This window comes from Bombus pyrosoma, linkage group LG12 (genome assembly GCF_014825855.1).
Source record: "Bombus pyrosoma isolate SC7728 linkage group LG12, ASM1482585v1, whole genome shotgun sequence".
Lineage (NCBI taxonomy): Eukaryota > Metazoa > Arthropoda > Insecta > Hymenoptera > Apidae > Bombus > Bombus pyrosoma.
This window is the reverse complement of record NC_057781.1, coordinates 2,545,280-2,562,894: the sequence shown is the minus strand read 5'-3', so window position 1 is coordinate 2,562,894 and position 17,615 is coordinate 2,545,280. Positions and strand designations below refer to the sequence as shown.

The following is a 17,615-nucleotide window of genomic DNA, read 5'->3' as shown; positions in this document are numbered from 1 at the left end:
TTAGGTGAATGACTCACGCTCTGCAATAACAAAATTTTCTATCGAGAATACGAGGTAATCGTTCGATGGAATTTTATTCAATCGTACGAACTTTGAACTTGAATAGTAAATTTTATGTTTAGATGGAGTCAGAAACTTGTATTTTTTCATTTTTCTAATTTTTCATACTTGCCTCAAATATCAGGCTACGTCGTTATACGTAAAAAAGTTTGATATTTTGCTTCGAAGTTTCACCAAATGAAGAAATCGCAATTTGTGATTTGGAAGAGATTCCATTTATCTTGTCGAATAAATAAATAGCTGTGGCCTTACAGATCACTGAAGCGAATGGTATTTATCATAAAGCATTTCATCTTTCATATTTATGAATAAAGCTATCGTATCTTTCGTTTGGAATTTTCGAAATAAAGATTTGTTTCATAATATATATTTTAAATAAAAGATTCGAAAAATTGAATATTCTTTCGTCGTTGTGCGATCGAAATTCTACACAATCAACTATAGCCATCAAATTACCCTGTTGTTAACTATCGTTTATTCGATCGTTCAATCGATCAGTTCGATTGCTGGAAATCGCGTGACTATTATCATACCATTCCGGTCACTTGCATTACACAGGTATATGATTAGAACAGCATTGTTGTACCGTAGTTTTAAACAGCTTCGCGGATAAGCTTCCCGGTATTTTAATTATTAAATATTTAAATGTAAATAGAAAGCGACCAGCTAGATGAACAGACAACGAGTGCTGAGATAATTAAAATCGTATCTAATCACTATGAAAGCGTTGCATTGAATTTCATTGGATTCGAACAATCAAAATCCGATTTTCAGATTATCAGCGATGTACTAATCGATCGGAATTTAAGCAATCGTAGGGATTGAACTTTGAAGCCAATGTATTATTAATAAATATCGCTTAGAACGATAGGACGATCGTTATGTTGGTATCTGACTATAGACGCATGATTTATCTGATCGCTCTTAATACAATTCCTTTCCGAATAATACGCGAAGGAACTGGTTCATGGAATTTAGCTTTGCTTCTCGGAGAGCTATAAATACGAGTTTAAAAGAGGGATAGAGGCAGTATTAATATGTATATGAATCATTGGTTCTTTTTCGATGAGCCCGCCTTCGAGCGAGAGACGCCGCGCTGTCTTGAAAAATTCCCATCGACACACATTTCGTCGTATCTGCATTATTTATGGCCTTGTATAAAAATGAATAAAGGATATCGTTGCATTTTTTCGCAAAAATCATACTATAATTGTGGGGTGGCGTAGACGGAGTAGAAAAAAGAGGAAGATAGAGCGTGAGACCTTCTGGGCACGCGTTGATAAGCCTGAAATATGAACGGAGTATCGCACGAAAAGCACAGATGAAATATGGCGGATAGTGATACTGGACACTATCGAAGGGATGGCTGGACTGTTGCGTTTTTAACATTATTCTATGGTCGTTCAGTTAATATGTTCTCAAAGGACAATGCACCCTCGAGGCACGAAACAACTTTGAGAAATGTATATCTTTCAATGGCGGCTTATAATTAGAGGACGGGGCGATGTGAGATAATGTTGATTGCCATCGTGATATATCGGACTCGCGCACGAAACGTTCGAGAAAACACTTCGGAATATATTGGCTAGTAAAAATGAGTTAGTAAGCGCGTGTCTCCGCGGGGAAATTATCGAACTGTGCAACCTTCAAGTGCGCTGTATGTCATTTTTTTGCTTCTCTGAATAAACTTTTCAAATTAGTGAAATTATACTTTGCTACTTTGGTCACGATGATCCAAATAACGTCAATGGGTAAATTCCATTATCTTTCATTCTTTAAGATCGTGAATTCTTCTGTAGAATTCTCATGAGAATAATAAACTCATCCCCTTTATTCTTTCTAAATTCGTTTTTTCACCATCCAAGTTGCTGGGCGTTTCATCAAAATGAATGAATTTATCCAATTAGCGAAACGTGTTGCGCCACGCTGTGATTCACGAACTTGGGCAAAAGTGAAAATGCAGCGAAGTCAGACGAGGAAAGGTTTCGTGCATTAGAGGCCATACGGTGCCCTTGAACCATCCACCTGTTCTCGTAGAACGTTACGCTCGGATTATCTGATCGTAATAACAGGACTGGCACGCCAATTGCCTGCGAGGTTTAATTGCAACGAACTGCAACATCACGTGCACGCGGGACGCATCGCGGTGTTCGCTTCGTGTTGCTTGAATTTAACGCTGCTTATTCAGACATGGATCCCTTTGAGGGTCGTATCGATGCTCACCGAGCGGATTATGTTTCACAGAAGAAACCTGTTACGAGAGTGATACGCGTTCTATCAAGACACGTAATTGCGGCCAAATGACGATCGTATCGCCTCTCGTAATTATGATCAAATTGTTACAATCTCTTCTGCGTCTACTCGTCGAGAAATTTATTACCTCCACTTGTATGCGCTATACATATTATATACAACTATTTGGACTTTTATACGTTTCATTCTTTCTATTTGTTCCTGACGAGGATTATTGAAATATTTTAATACGAAAAAGATTATTCAGAAAGAAAACTAAAGGAAATTCAGATCGTTGAATCTGGATATTCCGAAGTTTCTATAGATATTGTTATTGAGATATAATATAGTATAATTGAGTATAATTTTGTGTGCTAGACTAGATAGGCCGCGTATGTGAACATGAGTGTGTGGAAGTATGTGTGTGCGCGGCATCTCGAAAAAAAGATGTATGCAACTGTTCCGTTAGCAGTGTGGTATGGAAGATCCTGGAAATCGTTTATTAAATAAATCTAAAACTATTTTAATTTGAATTCTAAGTGTAACCTTAGTGTTCCTTTGCTGTTATTTCGGCAATTAAGATCCACAATTCTCAACAATTGTATCTTGTAACTTGTAGTACGTATACTTCGTAGCTGAAATCCATAGCTTTGCCCCGCGAGATAGTATCGAAAGTCGATCACGAGGGAACGTTTCATCGTGGCATCATGGGTAAAGCGCAAACGCCTCGACCGCAAATTCCATCGTAACCGTCGCTAAATGGACGATTTGGCTGATATCGAAGTATTAGCTGCGAACAGTCGGTTCGTCCTTGTTATTTTCTTATACGCGTATCACGAATTTTTACGCGGCTCGACCACAGTGAAATGGTAAAAATGTCAATGAAAAATTCTGTGAAATTCGTTCCAACTTGATTCTGATAGGATCAACCTTACGCGTGATCACTAACCCTATCACTTTCTCTCGTGTGTTTGAAACAGGAATTTAATTATGGAACTCGCAAATCACACCCTACGCAACTAGCTTGTATCTTTCGAAATATTGCACGTGAGTCATTTAATTCCAAGTAAAGTTCATTTGAAACTCACTTAAACGATAGTTCGTTCGCATAGAAACTTATTGCTCTATGTACAAAATATTGTACAATTTGTATATATATAAATAATGTATAATTTATTCAGCTAGCTTTTACAAGCCTTTGGAGTATCTTTCTTATTTCTCTTAAATAAGTCTTATAAAGACCAAAATGAATAATATTGACATGATATTATATGTATTGAATGGGACAGATAGGATTGAACCAGCCTAAAATCCATTTGTTCAATTATTTAATTACTTGATAAAGGTTCATAAGAAAAATGCATTGAACTTTCCGAGTAACTTTCAATTGTTTTCGGTTATAATTTCTATTAATCATTCGAAAGAGCGCAATTAAAATCAACAAAAGTGCTCGCAAGAGCCTGCCAATATCTCGAGTTTCTCTGTGCAAATATAAAAACGAAGCCCTGCAGCACCTCACGAGACCAACCCACAAATACAGGCCGCAAAAACTGGCGTGTACAAGGGCCAGTGTGTTGAGAAAAAAAGTGATAAAGCATCGTTGGCACGATCGGGGGCCGGTTCCATCGCCGTACAATACTTTTTTCATAAAGCATGGCAGGCCTGGAATTTGGGGCGTGCTGCTATTCCAATGGTAATTGCTGGCCAGCAACGGATAATTAACACGGCATTAAGAGTTATCTTGGCAAATCTATCGGTAGAACCAAGCTCGAAACGCCTCTTTGCCGTTCAAACCTGATATTCACCTAGTCTGAATTACGACTGGCTCTCACGTCAGCCTACCACTATGAAAAGCAAAGCGAGTACTCTCGTTGAGCGTACTTTTTCCCTCTGTTTAATTGCCTCGATAAAATTAAAGTAGCTCCATATTACTGGATAATTGGACCTGATAATTTTAGACTAGATGCATTCTAGAGCGATTTTTCTCATTTATTGTCACAAATATTAGGTAGTGTTAGCGAATACGTGATCATAAAATACTATACTTGTTATAGTTAAGTATTGTACCATAGGTACTATTAATTTATGTGCAGCAGTTTACTGGATCTCAGGGATATCGACTGATATATGCTTAATTTTTAAATATGAATAATTAATAGGAAAAGATTGAAATGCTAAAATATCAATAATTAATGACGAAAGATTCAAATGTTTAAATGTCAGTAACTAATAAACAAATTTTCAAACTAAACTAAAACGTTAATACTTATTAAATAGAGCTTCAAGTTTTTCATTTTTCTCTTATTTTGACTTATAGAAGCATCTATTAAATTTTCTAACACCAATTATCAAATACTTTGTATCGATACTCGTGTATTTCTTCGTATAATCGAGTGTTTGCATCGAGTTGACTTTGTGCGATACAACATCGTCACCGGCGTAAAAATCTTTCGTTCGTTCGAAGCCAGATAATTGAAAAGCCATTAGAATCCAGTATTCTTAAATGGTTACAACGAATATACTCGGCAGAGTATCCATGAGCGCCGATCAAAACGAAATTAAATAGCGCTTGTGTATATAGATGTCGTAACGATTCGCGCCTGTAAATTGCGCGTTCTCACGTCACGCTGGCCGTACCATAAATTACCGGGCCCCGGTCCTGGAGATGTTCGTTGGACTGTTGCTTGCTCGTTCAGTGATTTTTCATTCGCGGTTTCTATGCTCTGCCCTCGCCGGCAGATCATTATGATGCGCCGCATGCGCCGTTCGTCTACCAATGATTCAGCGGAACTCTTTTCCCCGGGAAACTCTCGAGAACGATGAACTTTCCAGTGGTTACGAGTCTATACGTTCCTCCATTACCATACGCTTATTGGTGTTTGTAGTTTCTTTTCAATCAATTCACACTATTGAATTCTATCGAATTCATATTCTGATTATAAAAAGAAATTCCAAGAATTTTTCACAATGCTTATTAAAATATTTTATAGCATTATGACAAACTATCTCTTTTTTCAAAGTGTATTTTGTATTCGGATTTTGTAATGTATTTATTATTGTAGCACATTTTCTTTTGAGTTAAAGGAAAGAGGTATATCAGGTTTTCGCGATGTAACTTATTAATTATTCGCGAATCACTAAACTGGGTAATTACATTGTTAATCATTACATCTGATTTTTCGATGAAAGATTGAGGTTGGAGGAACGAGTCAGGAAAGAGAGTTCGCGTGTCATCGTATCATTTGGTGCTGGATTTGTCAGACACGATCGATCAACGTACCTGTTACACGTTCTGTGTTATCACGAATCCTATCTGTTGCAATGTAATGAGAATTAATTTCGACGCTGCCGGCAGCAAGCTGAGGACTCCTCTTTATGCATACGGCATTGTACAAGGTGATTCGGTCGATAGTCAGACGAGTCCTGCGAACTCGAAAACTTGGACGCACAAAAGAATCCTTTCGCCCAGTCATCGGGGTAAAGAGAGCTAAAACCGAGACTCATCAGGTGGATTGCTTGAAAAAGAGATACCTATTGGGATTTTTTGACTACATCTTCGAAAGCTATGTAAGGTGGAACTGATCTTGCGCGTCGGAGGCGAAGAAATTCCTACATTGTCTACTGGAGCATCATTTGTCAAGTACGGGACAAGTATCATTACTCTAGCAAAAGGAACGTAAGAGGATGGTCGCGATACTATCAGAATTATAGATTATCTAATGAATCAACTAGGAACTAAATTGTTACGGACCGTTTAGACGATCAATATTATTGTCAATATTCAGGGTTCTTAACATAGTATTGACAATTGGTCGTACAGAGTGTCTTTTACGTACGATAATGTTGAGAACGTTGGATATTGACAATAATAATGCTTACAACAAGCATGCTTCAACAAGGCTATTACTTCAACAATAATGAAGCTTGTAAGACAATTTAAAAAAGATCAAAAGTAAAATTCAAGGACAAGAATATTAAGTTTCCGAGTCTTTCATTAATTTTTGCGAGAATCAATGACTATTTTTACATTAGTGATATCCTATTTGATGTCCATATCTCGTGATGTCCTCGTAATTCATATCTCAGTTTGTACATCAATGTTTCGTAAATTCTGTATGCAGTCGCAGATAATTAATTGCACGGAAGCACTTTGTTGATTAAGATGACGAGATGACATACGATCGAGATGGTAGAAACGAACTGAATGATGAACTAGAATGAACTGATTGATTTATTTGGATGAAAAGCTTAAAATTTTCAGCAAGTCCAATGTGGTTAGTGATTTTACTATTGTTCAATGTTCAATTTCATTGTACAGCCTAAATTGCCTAATTAGATATTGTATACTTAATCACACGATATTTCAAGCGCTCTAATAAGGCACGAATGCTGCTTAAATAGAAGATTCTCTTCCGCGTCGATACCACACAATCGATCGTTTTTAAAATCAATATCGTAAATCGTGGCGAGCAACGTGTTGCCGAGCCATTTTTGGTGAACTCCTTGCCAGCAGCTCGTTCCTCCTAGCTTGACCTTTATGGGCATCGTTACGAATCACCATGAAATCGTCCTAGAACGAACACGGAGACGCGCGCTTTGACGTGAATTACGCGGTCCGGCTGCGCTTCCTCTTCAACTTTCTCTGCTCCAGTCACCGGATGTTTGTAAAACGCTGTGAAAACGTCTGGCTCCGACGATTGTTCACGGGTCAAGCGTGAAAAAGTACTTACACGCCGGACATGGAAAGTAACGATACTTTGAGATCGTAAACTCTAAACGCACTCATTCCTCTCATTATGTGACAACAGTGAAAATTATATGAGAACATATCGTTCTGTGGGATACTCTTATTCATTTGTGTTTTTGTTTTATTCACTATTCATTGAAAATATCTATTAGCTTGGTATGACTCAAGTTTCGAATGAAATTAAAAACGAAGGCTAGAAATGAAACATTATAAATTAGATCTAAATAAAATGTAACATCACTTCAGTTTAGTTCGAGTTGAGATGAAATAAAAATACTGACTTTGATCTAGGTTAAATTTCGAAACCATTTGCGAAATTTTTGTTCAGCGAACAAAGATATTTGCTTATTTTCTTTTAATATTCAGAGAGAAGGGAGCAGAAAGTAGGGAAAGATAAAGAAACTCATAATAATTAATCGTTGTGATATAAATTTCGCATCTGTTTCTAATGTGCCGCATAAAAGTCGATTTATACAACGTGTAAGATTATTTTTTTAAGCAATGTTAATCGTTTATTTCCACCAAGGAACATTTCGATAAGAATCGTAATAAATTCTCGCGTGATTCTTTCATCTGCGCATAGAACATCATCGAATCATTTCAGTACATAATAACGAATACTGTGTAATTATTTGTAATATCGAGATTTACTATCGTCTTTCGACTTGTATTTAATTTTTCCCAAGCACGATGATTTCACCTGGGTACATCGTGCGCCGATCAAGCGAATCTGAAAGCACTTAAGAACAATCAGGTAGCAGAGGTGCGTACTACAAATCCGTGGATCTCTTCTCACGGTGGTTCGAACGTCGTTGAAATTACCGGCGATTTCTCTCGTGATCCTCGTGTACTCCCACTCGCTAAACGAACGTCTTCAGATGCTGATTATAGGATTAAACGAGCGAAGAGACGGGAAACGATCCTATGTCTGCAGTGCATCGTGTAACGATGTTGCTTCTTTTCTTTCTATTGAGCCGATTATTTTTGGAAATTTATAGTCTATAGAAAAGATTGAGAGAGGGACACGTGTAACGTCGGAAAAAGCTTCTTCTCGGGTTCATTTTTGATCGATATTCTTTCAAATATTTATTCTTTATACATCAATCGATGCACTTTTTCAATTCGTATAATCCAAAAGCATTAAGGTAGGTACTTGTATATGAAAATACTAAATCAAATATTTAAGTATGCTGTTTCTCATGATTCATTCTCGTATAATAACTTATAACGTTAGAATAGCAAATATTACGTAAATCCAACTTCTCATTATTAGCATTAGAGAATCAATATACACAATTTTCTATTCGATAAAGCTATAGATAAGGTTACTATAGGTAAGGTTGGACTATAGTCCAATGTCAATAGCAATGATTTAATGTCTTCCCAAGGATGAAGCTTGATAACAACGCTCTATTCACAAGCTCGCTCATCGTCATCCAAAGATAAATTTTTTCAAAGGACAAATATATGATGCAGCTATTTTTCCTAAAACATCAGGCATAGAGCAGTGGTCCACAAAAGTCGTGGAATAGGAAGAAGCACGCTCCTGGCGCGATCAGAATTGACCGAGTGAACGGTACGAGGGAATCGAACGAATCGTTTAAGTTTAAAGGTATGTAGGCACGTTCGACAAGAGAGACGAATCACTGAGGTCGAAAGGTCTCTGATAGATGTTCTCAGATAAGAGGGTTTTGCTATCTCGATTTCACCGATGGGGGCATAGCCACGATGCACACGCGCGCCACGCGGATTGAAATCTGGTATTGCGTTTCACCAGGAAGCCGAGGGAATCCCTTCGATCGCCAACGTGGAATGTGGATAATGTGTGGCAATCGAGCCGTAACTCTTGTAACTCTATTGTGAATCATTGCGTCCGATGGACACCGAGGGGAACGAATCGCGTTTCGTGCCGGGGTCGCTGAATGTAAATTGATCCTTTTTCCCATTGTGTAATCGGAGAATTGGATATTATGTGCGTTGTCAATTGTCCGGTGTACAATTGGTGGCAGTGTGTACGGGGATAACAGTGAATGTTTGTTGAATTATTTTGTTTGATGACGCAGGTATAGCGGGGGGAGTGGTATGAACGCGACGCGAATTACGAAATAGTTGTTATACAATACGGTTATTCCACGTTTATTTACATTTTTATCCTACTTTATGATTACCTTACGACGAATTGGTATTTTTTAAAAATTAGATTTGTTTATAGGTTATTTAATGTTAGTAGTATGGTGTATTAGTAAAATGGAATAATACAATAAGGAAAGGAAAGATGATAAAGTTAAGAAAGTAAACGTATATACATGTAACTTATATGTATGTTAAATAATGTTATAAAGAGTTAAACGAAGAAAAAGATTCGCTTCATAATCATAAATAGAACATTACTATATACATCTCGAGTATCAAACGATATTCTAACGCGTGTTATTTAAACGTCATTCATCCCGATAATATCACTGCTACCAGGAACATTAAGGAAATCACGGATGAAGTGACACTACACGCAGCCCGAGCACGAAGAAGCAAGTGTCGGAAGCTGTTTCTGCGATAATATTATCCTGTTACACAATATCGTAACATAAAGGCGCTGCTATTGGCGTGGCTTACGTCTTACGTTACATCGGAACCAGTCGAGAAACATAGCGCACATTATTACGAGCATGGACGTAATGTATGCAGAGAGCTTCTGCTCACGAGCAATATACAGCTTCGACGTTTCCCCGAGAAAACCTCTTCACATCTCGTCTAACCTCTCGGTCTATTCTTGCCACGATATTTGCAAGCGAAATACCACGTTTGTCTATCTACACTTCCTCAAGACACGTTTCTACCGTTTTTAATATTGCATCGCATGAAACACGCGAACTGTATGTGCAGAAAATTTCACTCATAAATCAATTGTCACGATATCTTTTTTTTTGATCCTGATAGGTTAAAGAAAGAACGTTTCCAAGTGGAAGTCAATCGATACTAAGTGAGAATCTACTGGTATGAAATCAATTTTTGAGATTGTTTCGTTTCTATAAAATGCTAAAATCGTCTGAGATTTTCTAAGTGGCAGTGTATATTTTTCTGTACAAATTTTTGAACTGTAAAAATTAGATAAGTCCAAATATTGCTACAATCGATTCGTGACACATTCCACAGATAAAAATATTTATTTCGCGACTCCCGTTTGATTTATTTACGTACGTTACGGAGATATAATCGTTCTTAAATTTTCTTGCTCTCCAAAATTGAAGATTACTGGAGTTACATAATGGTCATTAAACTGAGTACAAGAATTACAAAATGTAATTTCTAGTCATTTAAATTCATCAGTAACACTACTTTCTTTCCTCCATTGCAGCTATCAGATTCTTACTTTCATTACTCCATAAAGTTAGTCGGAAACCGCGCTACGAGATCAGGCGAACGAGTCCGTATCCTCTCTTCATTCATTAAAAACAAACGGTATACTTAAGCAGGCCCATTCCGTACGAAACGTTCGCTATTTAACAGTACCTTGAGTCAAAACGGATCGCTTTGTGGCCGAATTAATTAGCTTGCATAACGCTTCCACACATAACCCAGCAATCTGTGCATCGTAAACCGCACAGCACCAAAGAACTGGCTTGCTCTGTGCCTCTTTTGGTGGCTACGATACGCGCATAAATAACCAGTAGTATCTTTGGAAAGCACGTTTCTGCGTCGGTTCAAACCGTTTTCCCATGAGTTTCACCGACCATAATAACATTCCACTCGCGAAGAGAGTTCTATAGGTCAACGTTAACGGATTAACGCTTTGATTTAGGCTACTGGTACACGCCTACGGCAATTAGTGTTTCTTCTTTTCCTCCTTTCTGCCGACTAGTGCTTCTTCGCGAGGCTTTCACACAGGAAGAGGGCATTTCCTTCGCGCGAATAATTACGGGCCTGTTGCTAGTAAAATAAAAACCGAACATATTCTCTCGGTCGATTACGTCAATTGCATAAGACGCAGGACGGGTTGGTTGGTTGCCACTCCGTGGTTAGTCTCGACGCGGCTCCAAGAAGTTTAAGAGCCTGTCGGTGCTTCGGGATTCGTTGCGAGAGGTTGGTTAAGAGCCAAGAGATGCGCGAGTGGTTAATTGCACCGATTGCATAAAATATTCTGCTTCCTCGTACGTCAGCTTCCGCTTGGTGTCTTACTTTAGTCTCCTTCAACGTTTGTGCAGAATGTAGCGATATTCGTTTGCGATTTGTCGTCTGATCGCTTAAACCAGAGGGTTTACAAGAGGTTTACAAGATTTTTTAGACAGTTAAATTCAGATTGCTTATTGTTTTACAATCGCTCGCTGTTCGTTTTCGTTGTTTAACCCAATACGTAATATTCGAGGCTAATATTCGTAGAGTGGAAAATGTATATAAATATATAAAGTATGATCGATCGTTTTTAAAATATTTTTCGTAATAATTGCACCGACGCATAAATTTCTGCTCTCTCGCTCCTTGGTTTCCACTTGGTGTCTTACTTTGGTTTCTCTGATTGATTATAGAGGGAATAGTGATATTCGCGTGGGATTTGTTGCTCGATCGTGAAAACGGTTCTATACTGATCGATTTATCGACGAATTAGTTATTTATGGATCTAGAGGTAGATAATTGCGATATCCTGTCAGAATTGCTTTTTCACCCGTTATATTCCGAGAGTAAAATCTTATCTGGTAGATCTGTTAAATACATATTCGTATTACAAATCTGTTTTTCCTAATACAAGCTAGATCTTAACCAAATGAAATACATATAGATGTTTTTTCATTGTATATCGCAAATGAATCTTTATCGTGTTTACTTTGAAATTGTTTGAAATTGTTTGTTACTTTGAAAGTGTTCGCTTGAAATTCGTTACGAAGTGGAATGATTCGATAAGCCGAGGCATTCCTAACTATTTACCGCAACAAGAGACGATTGCATCAAGAATCCAAGTTTCGTAGCTCCTGGGTGTAATTGTGGTACACAGTACTCCGATTTGTTCGCCGACATAATTTAAGGGCACCTACATTCCCGATGAAAATGATTCACAATTGGAACACTCCTCCCAGCTATGTACTTATGTAAACGCCTGATGTCTCGTCGGTAACACGACCGATCACACGGAATTATTTGAAAGACTGTAATCTCTGTAGACGCCAAATACCATCTTTTCTCACTTTAACTCCGCGCTCATTGGTTTATTTTCTATACAATTGATTTTTTTTTGTTTTCAAATGAAGATTCGTTTGACGAAAAATCATTCAAGAATCGTTGTTATCGCGTGTAATTTCTCGCTTCAATCTTATTTTACAATTTATTTTAAAAATTTGTAAGTCATTGCGTTTCTTGAAACGTGAGTTTGGATTATCAAATTGGATGATAGAAATTCACAGATCATAACAGACTCGAGTATGAACACCTGTTCCCGTTCTTAATTGAATAATGCATAATATTTATAAAAATAGGAATTGGAGAAAATATCAGAGAAACTCGTGGTAACATCGGTCGGAACAAGAAACTGAATTTAAAATGGCATTTTCGGATGAGTAATGGGGAGAGATAAAAGAAAAAAAAGAAAGTTGATCCCGTGAAATAATGCGCGAAGCTTGTCGAGACATCAACGAGAAAGTTTTGCTCTTTTTCTCGCAGAGTAGCCATTCTGGTTTCGAGATTTTCTACGGTTATCGTTTTGCAAAATGCTCGTTTTTTACCAGCTCGACGTGCAAAGTGGTGTTCACTGTCACGATGCTTACGTAATTAGCGAATGACGAGCGATAACGAAAGCGAAACGTTGTTGCCCGTCTACTTACTCGTGACCTCGTTACCATCAGTTTCTTCGCCCAGTAGCACCAATGTCGGCTAATCGCTCGTTAGCGACGACTAAAGCCGATCTCGCTGTAACGAGGCGAGACCGATTCTCTTTGCCATGCTTCGAGCCTTTACGAAATACGAATCAAGATCCCTATCATTGAATCTGATCGAATCGGAGATTTATCTAGAGCAGTGTCTCGGTATTTGTTTTCAGTAGAATTTTTCTTCGTTTCTTTATTCGTCTAGAAATTTATTATCGTACAATTAGATATTGTATTATAATTCTGACAAATTTTGTTCTGCTAATCTTTAATAATCAGAATTTGATTCGGAACATGTAAATGGCTTTTATGTGTATTATTCGAGGTATCAAATCTGGTCGAAGGAGATATCCTCGCTCAGGTACAGGTAACTACAGGAAATCGATTGAGACTGCCTTACACGTTCTCTCACTCATTACATTTTTACCGAAAAATCACTACCACTTATCGTTACCTGTGTGAACTTCACCCTTCGTTATAATATTTTTACAAGTAAGAACCTTACACGTTTCATATACCTTAGCAAAGAAATACAACTTTTTCTCACCCGCTATATTTTTATTAATATTCTTATCACTACCTTCATATTGAACTCAACCCTTGTACCTTTTTTAAAGATCTTACATATTTCATACGTCTTAACAAAGGAACAAGACTTTGGTTTCAAGAGGGTGCTCGAAAGTCGATGGCGACAAACGACAGCCATTAGCGGCAACGGACTCGTGGATGGGTCCCATAAGTTCGATAACCTTCGGCAGCAGGCAGCAGGCACGAATGAATAGACCGTACGAGCTCAGGCAGTCATTAATTTCGTGAGAGCTGGCCATGTTTTAACATTATCGTAATCATCGCCAGGATGTTCCCGTTATTTCCTGCGCATCTGACCGTGGGAATAACAAGCGACTGGTTTCGGGCACCGGACCAATCGATGGTCGGTTACGTTTCGTCGTGTTTGCCAGGTTTTCAATCAAAACGTGATATAAACCAGATCATAAATCACTGGAATAATTGAAATTGCGGTAAACTTCTCGTTCTGTTCCTTTCAGTCGATCGTTATGCAATTTCATGACGTAAAACACGCCGATTAGGTTCAACGATCAACAATTGCGCGGATGAATCATAAACCTCGAATGCAACGACCGATCAGAATCACGAAAAACATTATACAGAGGATTCCAAACAATTTCAAACGATTAAATCGATCGGCAAATACCATGCAGGGTCGAATGTTCTTGCAAACAAGTGTACGTGTAAAATTTGACCCATCGTGTGAATAGTATTTTCTCAGAGTAATTAATTTCAGTTAGGTGCAGTTGATATTTAATTCCGCTAATTTGTGCGTGGATGATTTTATGAGTAAATTATGGATTACCTAATGTGATTTGCGTAAGTAGCTTTTCTCTTCCTTTGATTGATGCCTTTTAAATGTCTAGAATGATCGAAACGTATAATTCATACTACGGTACGGTGTATTTTTTTTTTTTGTTCTTTATTAAATTCAAATAAACTAAAATGCCGGGAGCTGGAAGTTTTTTGTTTCTGTTGAAGGATAAGATAAATGGCTAGATTGGTATTTGAAGGTGTACTTAACGTATACACAGCACGTAAAAATATTACAAAACATTAAAATCGAAACATTCGTTACGATATATAGTTGATATAAAATCTCGGAATTTTTATTCAAATTCCATCTCTTTACTTATCTTCTATATTTCTTCTATCATTCATTCTACCATCCTATATCATATTTTAATAACTTGCATCATAGACATTCTCAATTTGCTCATCAATTACGAATGAGTTTAAATTTATTCAAATTACCGTAAAGTACAATCAAGCAATTGGTATATTCACCCAAGAAAAATATTCACCCAATAAATATCTCCTAGCTAACAATGAGCCATCCTTCATTATTTCCAGGAAGCATCAGCTTCATCATAAACTTAATTTACCGTTCAATAATCCTCCTCTACATCGACAAGCGACATTCTTCCCTAACGGTATCCTATCTAACGTTTCTTTGCTTCGTAAACAATCAATTAAAAGAAAGCTTGTTAAAAAATCAAGCGTTATCTGTAAACGGAATTCTTCAGAAATTCCCTTGGTTAGCAAGCAATCATCGATTCCCTCTATAGTACCTCGGGGTAATCAATGTTAGCCAGCGATCGAAGGAACGTTGTGTTCGCACTTCCGCCGTGGAAACTAGTGGATCTCGCCCGAGCAAGTTCGACAACCTTGCGGTGTGGAATCGCGTACATGTTTGCGCGTGTACGCACGCTGTTGCGCGCGCGATGTTCCGCGTTAAGATGATTATCGAACACGCGAAACGGGATTCGAATCGTCATACTAGGATGGCCAGTTATCACAGATCTTCACCGAGATAGAAACCTTTCGATGAAATAACAGCTTGTTTTTACGTATATTGTCGGCCATAAAATATAATAAGGAATGTTTCCATCACACTGTTCTGGTTTCGTTTAACGCGATTTCTATACACCGAGGAACCAATTAATCGTGTTATAGATGGGTTGATTGTACTAAAAATCCAACAATTTTTACTTTCTCTAATAATATATATCAAGTGGCACGTGCAAACAGACTCGTATTCAAATAAAATATGACGTGAACAAAATAACAGATTTATAGTAAAATAAGTAGAAAATAAAAGCGACGGAAAACATTCGATTCGTACTAAATATCAGTAGATGTCCTAATACTTATGGCCGATCGTATAGTATACCTTACTTACCCCGTGGTTGCTTGTTTCCTATTATGTTCTCTTTCTCTTTCTCTCTTTCGTCTTTGTATAATTTGATTGATACCTTGTCGATGTTACCTCACCTAACTTCGTATTATATTATTCCTGCTGGTTATTCACCTTAATGGTATTTCTCTCTTCGTGTGTACGTGTTTTGTTTCTGGGATGTACATGTCCAATTTGAGGATACATTGTCTGATAGAGAATGGAGGAAGTGATTTCGTTGCGAATGAGATTCTACAGTTGCTCACGAAAGTATTATAAACAAACCGAAGAGGATATCGACTTGAAACGAAACAGTGTCTTCGCTTTCTACGATTAATGATCTTCAAATTTGCTTTTGTATTTCCCGATGCTTAAGGTGTTGCTGTAACTACTGAATAACGTTGAACAAGAGGAAGACGTTGAGCAACGCGTATTTAGAGGATTTTGATGGAGACACAGACGTATCGCCAGAATGTAACAGCCGTTTCGCAAGCGTTGGCTAATGTGCTGAAAGGAAAATCGTTTGGAACACATTTCCAGAGGATGCTGAAATTCTTAGGATACCGTGCCCTCGGATTTATCGCGAGTATAAAGAATCATTTCCTAACAGGTCGGATTCTAAAATTCGTGTAACAACGGGTTCAACGAAATATCTGTCACATTTTATCGGTATTCACTGCGTCGTTTAATGTCTGGGAAAGTTCCTGGGCTCGTTGTTCGACCTATTACAATCGAGTCCACCTAGCACAATCATGAGAAACGAGATAAATCTACGTAACTTCAGTCACCTGTTAAAAATTATCTCGTGTCCCTCGTAAATTAAAACAGTTCGCTATAGTTTCTTTCTTGAGCATATTTTATCGCTAAACTGCAGGTGATTAACAAGTAACAGGATAAAGAATGTAACTAAGCTACAGACAAATTTGTTCCAAATATTGTCACTTAGATTTATTACCTAATTCAATCATGCTCTAATAGATTATCACGTTAAAATATTTTACTACATGTATATAACCCTAAAGTCTCAAAATTTCACAACAAAAATTCTTTGGATAAATTCGGATGTTATACATATATCATTTCTTGTGTGTATCACTTTCCCACCTTTCAATTAATCGCGTAATCCTTTCGTCGTGTTCCATAATCTAACCCCTAATTGACCTTAAAAACGTATCCGCATTATTACATACATCACACTTCCCATCCCGTTACATAAACCATGCCCCTTATAAATTATACTTTCACAAGGAAACATCTTTTACGAACAATTTTTTGAAGATCGAATCACCTGCAGCTTCTCCAACCGGACATGTTTCCTACAGCCTCCTCTTACTCACTGATCTAACCATTCTTCTCTTTCAGTGGACGAGCGTCAAAATGGCTCGCTCGCGCTAACGACTAGGGTAAATTATCAGAGAAACCGTAAATGGATAAACATTCGCCGGACATCCGATCCGGCGGCGCGAATAAGCCCAGGATTTTTCACTTGGCCCGCGATTTATGATCTTACAAAAGGCCGGCGATATAGGTGCAACGTTGCACCAGCGATGCATTCACGGTAACACCAGCTACGTATTCGAGAAGAGATGCAGCGAGCGAGGTTGGCTTGCCTCTAAAATATACACGCGAGAACCGTGACACCAGCTATGCCAATAATTTAACGCGGCCGTTTTTTCTTTCTATTTTGTTTTTCTTTCCGTTTGTTAGGTGAGACTGGCGCGGGCTCGCGACCGTGCAAACCGGAGGTGTGCAAGACGTGTAAGTCTCTATGTGACCTCTACCGGTTTCTAGAAGATACGGCCGCGTTAATAAAGCAGGTGTACGACCGGTGAGTATGCACGAGACGCGTCAGTCGGTGTTAATGCGTCTTATGAGCGATTGCAGCCGGTGTACACACGCATCCTGCCGCGCAACGCGTTAATACGTGGTAATTCATTTTGCAAACGCGGATTCCGCTCCCTCGGAAATGGGTTTCGCGGCT

General features: G+C 38.1%; 2 protein-coding genes across 2 annotated transcripts in view; both read left to right on the top strand.

Annotated features, from left to right (window-relative positions):
• LOC122573953 (serine-rich adhesin for platelets-like) overlaps positions 1–17,615 on the top strand; it is a 213,749-nt gene that overhangs the window by 85,983 nt on the left and 110,151 nt on the right. The window lies entirely within an intron of this gene.
• On the top strand, positions 16,001–17,355 carry LOC122573955. The gene is made up of 2 exons (XM_043740990.1): positions 16,001–16,244; positions 16,997–17,355. Exons 1-2 carry the CDS (start codon positions 16,082–16,084, stop codon positions 17,194–17,196), a joined length of 363 nt encoding a protein of 120 aa, XP_043596925.1. The 5' UTR covers positions 16,001–16,081; the 3' UTR covers positions 17,197–17,355.